The sequence below is a fragment of the Rhamphochromis longiceps genome, linkage group LG11 (genome assembly GCF_057381845.1).
Source record: "Rhamphochromis longiceps isolate RC_006_pf linkage group LG11, R_longiceps_female_GT1.1, whole genome shotgun sequence".
In the NCBI taxonomy this organism is placed as follows: domain Eukaryota; kingdom Metazoa; phylum Chordata; class Actinopteri; order Cichliformes; family Cichlidae; genus Rhamphochromis; species Rhamphochromis longiceps.
Window position 1 is genome coordinate 31,441,446 of NC_140567.1, and position 12,246 is coordinate 31,453,691.

General features: G+C 39.7%; 1 protein-coding gene across 1 annotated transcript; it reads left to right on the top strand.

Annotated features, from left to right (window-relative positions):
* Nucleotides 1-6,954: 6,954 nt before the first annotated feature.
* Nucleotides 6,955-11,250, top strand: LOC146659560 (C-type lectin domain family 12 member B-like). Its single transcript, XM_085423652.1, has 8 exons — nucleotides 6,955-7,021; nucleotides 9,298-9,375; nucleotides 9,632-9,730; nucleotides 10,110-10,196; nucleotides 10,273-10,437; nucleotides 10,607-10,770; nucleotides 10,904-11,016; nucleotides 11,133-11,250. Exons 1-8 carry the CDS (start codon nucleotides 6,955-6,957, stop codon nucleotides 11,248-11,250), a joined length of 891 nt encoding a protein of 296 aa, XP_085279778.1.
* Nucleotides 11,251-12,246: the final 996 nt, after the last annotated feature.

Consider the following 12,246-nt stretch of genomic DNA (forward strand, 5'->3'; position numbering starts at 1 on the left):
GGATTGCCACCCCTCTACTTCTTGAGGTAAATGAGTAAAAAAAATACCTGTCCAAATCCACCTTGCTGTAATTTAAGGTGTTCTACGTCATCTAAATGTGTTTCTTTTAAAAGTGCAATATCAACGTGTTCTTTTTTCAAAAAAGGTGAGTATTTTTCTCCTTTTAATAGGATTATGGACCCCTCTTAGATTCCATGTACACAAATCCGGTAGTACCTAACATGTTGACATCATAGCAGTGTCCAAGCATCCTGCTACATAATTACTATACGACATGAACTCTACAAAAAAGGTGGATGTCGAGGCAAGTAATAAGTTGCTGCTCTTTCTGTGGCTTTTCATCAGACTTTTCCCCATTGCTGGGTTTCAAAAACGGCAGTTTCAATTTTTGTGAATAAGATGCTCTCATGACTCATCAAGTGACACTACTGAACAACCATTTGGTGGCATGTAGTATGATGATGTCACCTGCTCAGATCACTTGGAACCCAGGTCAAGCAGGTACTAAAAAAGTACTTGGTGCCAGGTACTATGACCTAATGGAAAACCCTGAAAACCGTGGCGAACTGTGCCGAGTCGATCCGAATAGTTACTAGTGGAAAACACAAGCTTAACACTGAGACCAGGGGGAGACAGACAGGGAGCATGGAACAGGGAGACAATAGTACTAAACAAGAAACGTGAAACACAGGGAAGGCACAGTGAGAGAAAACTAAAGTAAAACTAAAATATAACATAGTGAGAAAACAATTAAGAGAACCAAAACCACAAAGGACACTAAATCGAGGAATATTAATAAAACCCAAAATGACAGCACTTTAACATCAAAATTACACTTCAGAGATGCCAACTTTACAAGTCTTTTTTTGATAAATCTTACTTTTACAAGAAGGAAGAAATTCTAAGAGGCTATCAGAAGTTAATTAAACTTAATTATAGTTAATTGAACTGACACCAGCATTTAAGATCTAAAGTAGCACTTGGCTGTTTTCATTTGTGTTGCTGAAAGAGGTTTCTTAAGTCCAGTGCTGTTTGTATACTAAGTTTCTGTTCCCTGTATTGATGCTGGATAGTATTTTACTTCAAATCAAAGAAGGCTGTTGTCTGAAGTATCAGTATTTTGGTATTTTTATGTTGTTATATATCTGTATTTGACCGTATTCTTAGCTTTACTGGGTTATATTAAAGCAAATGATTGGCACACCATGTCGATATGGATTGAAACCTGTGAGGAATGTTTCCTGAATCCTAAGACGATTTAAGGCAGTTCTCAGGGCAAAAAAGGATCCAACCTGGTATTAGCATCATAAAGTGCCTGGTAGGTGTATAAAAGAACACACAGTGTAAAGTTCAAACATGCTGTAGGACAACTTTTTTTTTTCAGCTAAAAGCAGAAGTTGTCAAAAGTGAAACATATGACAGAGTCAAAAACAACAGTCAAGAACTTCATATTATATTCATATCTGTGACTTTAACACTTTGTATTTCTCAGAATACCAAAAAGTTCAAAAGGCTTTGTTAGGGATCCTGGGTCATTGAGTCAGTATTTTCAGTTTTGCCTGTTTTCCTGTTTCATGTTTTGTTAGGTTAGCCTCGGTCTGTTCCGTTCCACTTCCTGTGTGTGATTAGTCAGATTCAGTTCAGCTGTGTTCTCACCTGTCTCTCATCATCTGGCTGAGGACCATGGCCTCAGATTTGGAGGTGTTGATTCTCATTCTCACCACTTCAAATGAAGCCAACAGAACCACCTCATCTGCAAAAAGCAGAGATTCTGAGACCACCCAAGTGAAAGCCTTCCACCACTTGGCTACGCCTAGAAATTCTGTCCATAAAAATTATCAACAGTCCAAACAAAGTCCAATAACAAAACACAGCTTAGGTTTAGATCCGGGAGGCAGTTCCTCCAAATCATGCCCCGCCAAGTCTCATAGTCATTGCTCACATGACCGATGAAGTCTCCCAGTAGGATAACAGAGTCCCCAGGTGGAGCACCCTCAAATACTCCCCCAGGGACAAGAGGAAGGCTGGGTACTCTGAACCGTCATTTGGCACATACAGTGGGGCAAAAAAGTATTTAGTCAGCCACCGATTGTGCAAGTTCCCCCACTTAAAATGATGACAGAGGTCAGTAATTTGCACCAGAGGTACACTTCAACTGTGAGAGACAGAATGTGAAAAAAAAATCCATGAATCCACATGGTAGGATTTGTAAAGAATTTATTCGTAAATCAGGGTGGAAAATAAGTATTTGGTCAATAACAAAAATACAACTCAATACTTTGTAACATAACCTTTGTTGGCAATAACAGAGGTCAAACGTTTACTATAGGTCTTTACCAGGTTTGCACACACAGTAGCTGGTATTTTGGCCCATTCCTCCATGCAGATCTTCTCGAGAGCAGTGATGTTTTGGGGCTGTCGCCGAGCAACGCGGACTTTCAACTCCCGCCACAGATTTTCTATGGGGTTGAGGTCTGGAGACTGGCAAGGCCACTCCAGGACTTTCAAATGCTTCTTACGGAGCCACTCCTTTGTTGCCCGGGCGGTGTGTTTTGGATCATTGTCATGTTGGAAGACCCAGCCTCGTTTCATCTTCAAAGTTCTCACTGATGGAAGGAGGTTTTGGCTCAAAATCTCACGATACATGGCCCCATTCATTCTGTCCTTAACACGGATCAGTTGTCCTGTCCCCTTGGCATGCTTCACAGTAGGTATGGTGTTCTTGGGATGCAACTCAGTATTCTCCTTCCTCCAAACACGACGAGTTGAGTTTATACCAAAAAGTTCTACTTTGGTTTCATCTTACCACATGACATTCTCCCAATCCTCTGCTGTGTCATCCATGTGCTCTCTGGCAAACTTCAGACGGGCCTGGACATGCATTGGCTTCAGCAGCGGAACACGTCTGGCACTGCGGGATTTGATTCCCTGCTGTCGTAGTGTGTTACTGATGGTGACCTTTGTTACTTTGGTCCCAGCTCTCTTCAGGTCATTCACCAGGTCCCCCCGTGTGGTTCTGGGATCTTTGCTCACCGTTCTCATGATCATTTTGACCCCACGGGATGAGATCTTGCGTGGAGCCCCAGATCGAGGGAGATTATCAGTGGTCTTGTATGTCTTCCATTTTCTGATGATTGCTCCCACAGTTGATTTTTTTCACACCAAGCTGCTTGCCTATTGTAGATTCACTCTTCCCAGTCTGGTGCAGGTCTACAATACTTTTCCTGGTGTCCTTCGAAAGCTCTTTGGTCTTGGCCATGGCGGAGTTTGGAGTCTGACTGTTTGAGGCTGTGGACAGGTGTCTTTTATACAGATGATGAGTTCAAACAGGTGCCATTCATACAGGTAACGAGTGGGGGACAGAAAAGCTTCTTACAGAAGACGTTACAGGTCTGTGAGAGTCAGAGATTTTCCTTGTTTGAGGTGACCAAATACTTATTTTCCACCCTGATTTACGAATAAATTCTTTACAAATCCTACCATGTGAATTCATGGATTTTTTTTTCACATTCTGTCTCTCACAGTTGAAGTGTACCTCTGGTGCAAATTACTGACCTCTGTCATCATTTTAAGTGGGGGAACTTGCACAATCGGTGGCTGACTAAATACTTTTTTGCCCCACTGTAAGCGCAGATGACAGTCAGGACGAAATCCCCGACCTGAAGGTGCAGGGAACACCAGGAGAAACCACAACGTACAGGCAGCAAGCCAAGGGGATACTAAGATACCCACTCAAACTCCAGACTAAGTCCAGCCCCTCTCCAGAAAACTGGGCCTCCTCTCCTAGCCACGGCTAGGCGCACATTGCACCCGACACCCCACAGCTCCTCCTGCGGTGGTGGGCCTGCAGGAGGACGGGCCCATGTCCCTTTTTCGGGCTGTGCCTGGCTAAACACCCATGGACTAATGCCCAGCCACCAGACACTCGCCCTCGGGCACACTCCCCGGGCCTGGCTCCAGGACGGGGCCTCGGTAACCCTATCGTGGGCAGTGTGAACTTTTCCCTTGATCATGTACTCATAGGGGTCTTCTGAATAGCTCTTTGTCTGGTCCCTCACCCAGGATGAATTTGCCATGGGAGACCCTACCAGAAGGCAAAAGCCCTCGGACAACATAGCCCCTGGGATCCCTGGGACACACAAACCCATTCACCACGATAAGGTAGCGATTCGCCCAAACAATTGATAGGTGGAATAAGTGCTTTATAACTGTTGGCATGAAACTTCGCTGTGGTGAACCATAAACTAGTGGATCTGCAAACTTCAGAAATCTATTGGATAGCCTGTGAAGATAAGTAAGTAAATTAAAACATGGACATTGTAAGTTACTGCTGCTGTTTGGCCAATAGTGGGCACTGTATTGCTAATCTCTGGCTCTCTTCCATAGTTTGGTTTTTGTCCTGTCTTTCTGCCCATCAACCATGCCATTCATTGAAGGATGATGGCTGCCCCTTTATGAACTTGATACTGTTGGAGGTTTCTTTCTCTCAAAAGGGAGTTTTTCTTCCCCACTTCACCAAGTGCTTCCTCAAAGGGGGTTATTCAATTGTTGGGATTTTCTCTGTATTATTGTCGGGTTTCTACCAATATAAATACTAGACCTCCCGAAAGCCTCGGGAATTTAATAAAGTCTCAAATTATAAAGCAAGTTTAGTCTTTTATAGCTCCTAAAACTATATCATTAGGTTTATTTTTTTTTTGCTGGACATCTTGGGAAGAAAAAGGAACCTATCCTCTGAACTGACAAAGTATGAGTTTATATGTTCACACTAGTTTCTCTTGTATATCTGAATGTTTTTCCCTCTCTAATGATCATCTGTCCAGATTTTCTTTCTGCTTTTCATGCAGTGCATGCTGGACCACCACCATTTGTGGAAATCATTTGAAAAAACACACTGACAAATTGTTGCATTAACAAGGAAAAGTGTATGTTTGTTTTGAGGTATTATCAAGAAAGGAACAGATGAAAACAGAAGTAAATGAGAACAAGTTGCAGACATTCCCAATGAGTTACTGCTGAATAAATATCCTGTCACACCAACGCTGTGAAAAAAAAAAACTTCTCTGACCTTGCCTATCATCTATATCAGTAAAAAGCAGAAGTTGGACGAAAAGAGAGAAATGAAAGGCGTGGAAACAACTTTTTTTTTGAATGATTCGCTTTAGTTTTAACACAGTGCTATTTTTTGGTGCACAAGTTATGAGAAGCCAGAGGTGTGGACTCGAGTCACATGACTTGGACTCGAGTCAGACTCGAGTCATTAATTTTATGACTTTAGACTTGACTTGAAAAAATGTTCTAAGACTTGTGACTTGACTTGGACTTTTACACCAATGACTTGGGACTTGAATTGGACTTGAACCGGTTTACTTGAAAAGACTTGATATTTTACCCCAAATATAAAATTTAACACGCATATTATATAGAGATTGAAAATGTAACGTCATTCACGGGTAGAACCGCAAAGGATTCTGGGAACTCGTGGCAAGCGGTACTAGCGCACGCAGGCTTTCAATTAAAATCAGTTATACAGCGATAAAAAGAAACACAAAAATGTCAAGAAGCTGTTGTATTATTAACTGCAATAGCCGGTCGCATGACAGCCACGGGAAGCCGACGGGTAAAGAGATCGGTTGTTATCGGATTACGTCGTTGAAGAGAAATTGTTCGAGCCATGTTTCCGAAGTAATAAAGAGGCGACTGGATTGCAGCCATTCAAAGACCAATTATAACGTCCCAGAACACTCCAGCTCACAGGTTAGTCTGCTCCAAGCATTTCCACACAGGTCAGTCTGCTGTTGTAGTTAATGCGTCATTTTTCTTAACATAATTGGTGATATAGGTTACAAGCAAGTCTGGCGCTGAACAGAAATTGTCGCGCTATGCTCCTTTATTTATTGTGTTTATTGTGCATAAATAGTGAATTGTCCTGACACAATATTGCGTTTCGCTTCTGTTATTATGGTACATTGACAAAAACATATACTTTTATTCACAGGATAAAACTGTTGTTTTGTATCACTAATTGCCCAGTGCGATTACAGCATACAGTATTATTGTCACTGCTACATTTCTGTGATGCTACCAGAAATTATTTCCACTCCTAATTAATTACCGTTGAGCTCAAAGGTTATATTAATAAACGGTTAACGAATGTGTATTTATGACGACGATTTGTGAGACTGGTAAACTTATGATACATACGATGGTCTTTACTTTCTACACGGTGCATTTCAAGGTCCTGCACCCATCCGTCGGTAAACTGTACCTGGGCTTGTTGCAGTGACCGGAAGTTACTAAACTTCATGAGTGTATGCACTCACTCCAAGAAGCGTATAATTATAAATATGCATATAAATATGCTACGATGAGATAGCTGACTTCATCTAACTAGCAAATGTTTTCCAGGCTACGTTGGTGATGCAGTTTTTTTTTTAAATGATATTTTAAAAAAAATATCATTTATTTATGTATGATATTTTTGTCATGCGATTTTAAAGCCGGTCCTACAAGCGCATCCAAGAATAACATGCAGCTTATCTCAGAACTGTCGGTGAAAATTATTCTTGGAGCTAGGTTTAATTGAGCTGCATTTTAAAGAGGTGCAATTTCACAATTTGTGTATATTTTCTAAGTTCACTATTTTGTCATGTGTTGAGAAAAACACAGATTTAAAAATTACATGGTCTAATATTTACATTTAGCATATAACTGCAACATGCTTTTTTTCGTTTTTTTTTTTTTAAGACTCGAAAGGACTTGAAATTCAAAATTTCAGACTTGTGACTTTACTTGGACTTTTACACCAGTGACTTGAGACTCGACTCTGACTTGCCTGACATTACTTGAGACTTGACTTGAGACTTGAGGATAAAGACTTGAGACTTACTTGAGACTTGCAAAACAATGACTTGGTCCCACCTCTGTGAGAAGCTCAACAGAAAGACTTCAGCAATGGCAGAGCAGAAGTTTAACAACACACCATTCAATCTAAAACCTAAAAAGCAATACCAGTCAGAAGGTAAGCTAAGCTTTTCAAATACGTGCATCAGCAAAAGATATTTTCAAACTCACGCTGTAGATCATGTAGATGAACATCACAATTAATAATTATAGGAGATGTTTTACTGTACAAAGTATATCACTGCTGACACCAACATCTTTGTGTTTTTATCATTTCAAGCAATGTTTTTTCTTTTAATGTTTTTTGTCTGCATTATTAATAAATGTAAATAAAAACTACCTAAACCAAGACAAGTAAGAGGATGAGATACTAAAAGTGCTTCGGTATTTACACTCAGTAGCTCAGGAACAGAGCAGGAGGGAAAAGCAAGAGAAAGAAAGAGAGCCAGGGACAACAACATCACATTAGAAAGGTATAGTAATCATCCACAACTATTTTCAGTTGCAGATGATAAAGGATTCAGAAAGATTATTCATGCAGGCCCATATGACAGAGAATATGCATCTTCTTTTTATTTTCATATTTTAATTTATATTTAATTATGTTGTGGTTTGCAGTGTTTTGTGTTGTTTCACTTTAAATTTGTAAAAGGAAAAAGCTGAAAATTTAAATAGTTAAAAATTGAAATGTGAATAGTTGGTTTTTGTATTATATGATTTATTTATTACATTTTATTTGGAGTGAATAAATAAAAGTATATTTACGTTGGCCCCTACAGACAAAGCATGTACAAACTCCTAAACACGTAAAAACTCAGAAGCACATAAAAACTCAAAACACATACAAAAGACAACAGAAGTGCTCCAGGATGCTAAGGACAGTGTTGAGCTTTTGTTACCTCGTGGCTACACAAGCCAGGAAGTACCAACGACCGGATTTGGTGTGTGGTAATAACAGGTAAATGAACATTTGTTTAAATTATTTGAATATATATGAGTGCTTGTGTATAAATACACAAACAATACACACATGCTTTCAATTGTGTAATTTAAGTGATCTAGGTAGCTCTGTTTTGGAAGTTCAGTTAAAGCTAGAAATGTGTTTTGGAGTTTGTACGTGCTTTTTGGAGTTTTTATATTTTGTCTCTAGGGCCCACCACATATATTTATATATAAACATATATAAATAAAACCACTTTTTTTTTACATTAGTAGTTCCTTTTGTGCATAATTTTATATTATTGTTAATAATAAATTAATTAAGGCAACAAAACAACCTGAAGAGCTGGTTCAGAGCCAAAAGAGCCGGAAATCCCATCACTAGTCAGCACACTCTCAATGGAGCAAGACTACAGTCAGCAGGTGGGTTTTTCTGAGGATTCTCAGAAAATGGAGATGCGGTTGGGCCGTTGGTGTTAAGGTCCACGTGGTTATCTGCACACCAATCCAACAGCCTCTGAACCTCAGCTCTGTATGCTGTCTATTTGCCCCCAGAGATGAGCCCCACCACAATAGTATCATCTGCCAACTTAATGACTGCATTGTCTGGGTGGGTACTGACACAGTTATATGTATGCAGAGTGTACAGTAGGGGACTTAGTACACAGCCTTGTGGAGAACCGGTGTAAAGTGCTCAGGAAATAAGGGGACTTACTCTAACTCTATGTCGATGGCCCAAGAGAAAGTCTCTGATACAGCAGCAGGTGGTAAAAGGAAGTCTAATATCCAACAGTTTTGCTGTCAGTCTGTCTGAGAGTATCATATTAAAAGAAGAGCTAAAGCCAACAAACAGCAGTCTGGCATAACGCCCTTGTTGTTCCAGGTGGGAGAGGGTGGTGTGGAGGGTTGTAACAATGGTGTCTTCATTTGATCTCTTACCTCTGTTTGCGAACTGAAGTGGGTGAAGTGTGGTTTGCAAGCAGGACATACTGTGGCACCGGACCATGTTCTAAAACACGTTATTATAACAGGTCATAGAGCAAGTTAATCGGTAGTCTTTGAGGCTGCTAATGTTGGTTTGTTTAGGCAGTGGGACGAATGTGGCTGACTTCAGGCATGGAGGGATGCAGGACTGGGACAGCGAAGTGTTAAAGATCTTCGTGAAGAACCCAGCCACCTGATCTGTGCACTCTTTTAAAAAGAGCTTAAATATATTTAAGAAGCTTAATTCTGTCAACAGACTTGCTGAATTCTGTTTTGTGCATTGAAAATAATCAAAAGATACTTTGGAAAACTGTGGTTACTTAGTTAGTTTGGCATTAATTAGTTACTAACTACCCTTTAACCAACAAAACAAATCAGATTACTAACCTTTCTTAATCAGGCATTTCTTTTTTACCTGCCATTTAAACAGTCTTTGTCTTCTGTTACAACATTGTCATTCAATTCTTTCAGTTAAAACGAAGGAAAACAGCGTGTTTGAAGAAATGAACATGAAAAATAAAGAAACTAAACGAACTTCTGACACAAATGGTGAGTTATACAAAGCAAATGCAAAACCACTACTTTTACTACAAGGCATCATGCAAAGTACTAACCAGCCTGTCTTACAAACTGGAAGGGTAGAAAATTTGGTGCCTCATAATCTGCAAATGACAGTGACCTCAACAGAAAAACAATAGCAGCAGTCACTTTAACTAACAAACTAGACTTGACAGCCACCAAATTACTCACATTGACTACCTTTTTTTTTCTTGCCATGAAATCATTCTTTGTCTTCTGCTACAAGGTTACCCTTTAAGTCTTTCAGTACGAAGGCAGGAAGAAAATTTATATGAAGAAATGAACGTGAAAAACAAAGGAACTAAACAACCATCTGACACAAATGGTGAGTTATACAAAGACAATACAAAACTGCTACTTTTACGACAGGAACTGATATGAAACTTGCTTAGAAACTGGAAGTGTGCTGTTGGCATTTTCCTTACAAGAGCTTAATGACAACATCCTCTCAAATCACATTTTGATATGTACAGGATTCACTGTTATTGAAGTTTGATCCATATGGGCTTCACCTTGGTTTTGCCTCTGAACTTTTTCAAACAGATTTTTCTGTTTTTCCCTAGACAATAACAAAAAAGTTCATTAATTAGAATGGTTTTATGATTATAAAAAGCCAATTGATGATTTTAAGTTGACACAAGCAATTTAGAATCTTAAAAGTAAGAATTAGTTTGATTGCTATAATAAGTATTTATTTCTCCTAGATAAGCAGTGTGCATGTATAAAATCTTGTACATCAGTAACCATTTGCTGGGGTATTCTGTTACTGATCATGGCCCTTCGCATCTATTGTGAGTATAACTTTTAAAATTAGTTCATCTGCAATGTGTGTGTAAAGCCAAAGAAGTGTTACGTTTTGTTTTTCAGTTACCACATTGTTAATTCATAAGAACAAAGACTTATTGAGGAGTCAACTCAACTGGACAAACACCTCCACTGCCTTTGAAACACAGATCAGAGACCTCATTGCAGAAAACCAGAACCTAACAGAACAAATAAAACTCATGAAGATGGAGCTCAGTCTTGGTCCAGGTCAGTGCAGTGTTGATGCCTACTGTCCCAAAGAAAATAACAGTAGGCTCCAAATCTATCAGCTACAAAAATAGGTCATGTCAAATAAATGTGCACTGATGATCTTTATTAAGTGATTTTTACTTTTTTCTTTTTTTTCTTTTTTCTTTTTTACTTTTTTTACATGCAGAAAAGGTTTGCAACACTTGTCAGGAGGGCTGGCTCCACTTTGAGTCAAACTGCTATGCAATTAATGATGCTGAACTTGGTGAGAAGAAAACCTGGGAAGAAGCTCGAGAAAACTGCAAAGGAAAGATTTCCGATTTGGCTGTTGTAATTAATGGAACAGAAAAGGTAATAAGAACTGTGGCTCATTAGCACAAATTTATTTAACAAAAATACATTTTCTTTTGATCTAAATACACTCTGTGTTGCAGTGTTTTAAGCAAAGTATTTGAGTATTTCTGATAACTTTCTCTTTCATCAGAAATATATCAGTGACAAAAGCTGGAAGAGTTCAGGAGAAAATGGATACTGGATTGGTCTGAGAGCTGAAGGTGGGAAATGGACATGGGTGGATGGAAGTTATCTGACTGATAAGTAAGAGAAACTTTGAGTCAATAACAATTTAATAATATTTTTCCAAATCTGGGATATATCAATTTTGTTTTATACCAATAATTATCAGCTTTAATCAAACTTGTTTTTTTCCTCAGCTCCTGGATTCAGCAGCCTCCTTCTGATGGTCTCTGTGTAATTTCTGTCCAAAACGAAGGATTTAAATCAGTGAACTGTGACCAGAAGAAACAATGGATTTGTAAAAAGAGACTCTAAGTATTTGAATTACCGCAGATAGACTTCAGAAGACTTTTGTAATCTGTAAATATAATTGCATATTTGCAAATAGCTCACTTGGCAATCCGGTGGAAAGTCGACTCCCTTCGTTATTCCCTTCTGGGCCGCCCTTTCACCCTCTATTCACTAGAGGTCCAATATCTATGAGCAAATGGCTCAAGGCTGTTTTGATAACATGACGAAAGCATGCTAAGAGGGCCTTGTGACTGATCAGCAGATATCATGAGCTGACAAGGGCAGGAAATATGTCTTTTAAACCAATACTTTACATTGACTGGCATACATGCATTACAGTGATACATGCATGGTTTTACTACTGACTTCAGTCATCATGATAATTCATATTTCAGTCTGCAAACAGATTCATCTTTAGAAAAATGCTTTTTGCCATTGTGGTTTACAAAAGATTTACAATTGTTTTAAAACATCAATTGTTTCAGAGGCTGGATCAGAGGCTAATTTTTCCCACAGAGATCATAACAACTGCTCGGCAACCAGACCTCGTCCTTTGGTCTAACTCCCAAAAACATGCGTACGTCATTGAACTGACGGTACCACGGGAGGGAGCAATTCAGGAAGCATTTGAACGTAAGAAGCTGTGGTATGCCAACTTGGCAGCTGAGGCAGAGGACAGAGGCTGGAAGATCAAGGTGCGCCTGGTGGAAGTGGGGTGCAGGGCTTTGTTGCCAGTACAACAGCAAAACTGCTTAAAGAGATTGGGTTCAGAGGACAGGCACAACGGCAGGCTATAAGAGAATTAGCTAAAACTGCTGAGAGGACCAGTCACTGGCTATGGCAAAAAGGGCTGACATCACTTGGGCAGCTAAGGCAGTCAGCTAACCGCTCTTCTCCCCTCTGCTCTTCTTCCCTTTTTCTGGGAGGCAGTGGGGAGGTAGAGCGTACAGCCCGATCCAGCGGGGAGGTGTAGGCAGCCAGATCGGGCGCCCCCCTTCTGGCTCTCCTCTCTGCTCTTTC

Coding starts and splice junctions, on each gene's coding strand:
- LOC146659560 (XM_085423652.1), top strand. CDS start 6,955: ATGGCAGAGCAGAAGTTTAACAACACACCATTCAATCTAAAACCTAAA. Junction 10,197..10,272: donor CATGGCCCTTCGCATCTATT/GTGAGTATAACT, acceptor TTTGTTTTTCAG/TTACCACATTGTTAATTCAT. Junction 10,438..10,606: donor GGAGCTCAGTCTTGGTCCAG/GTCAGTGCAGTG, acceptor TTTTACATGCAG/AAAAGGTTTGCAACACTTGT.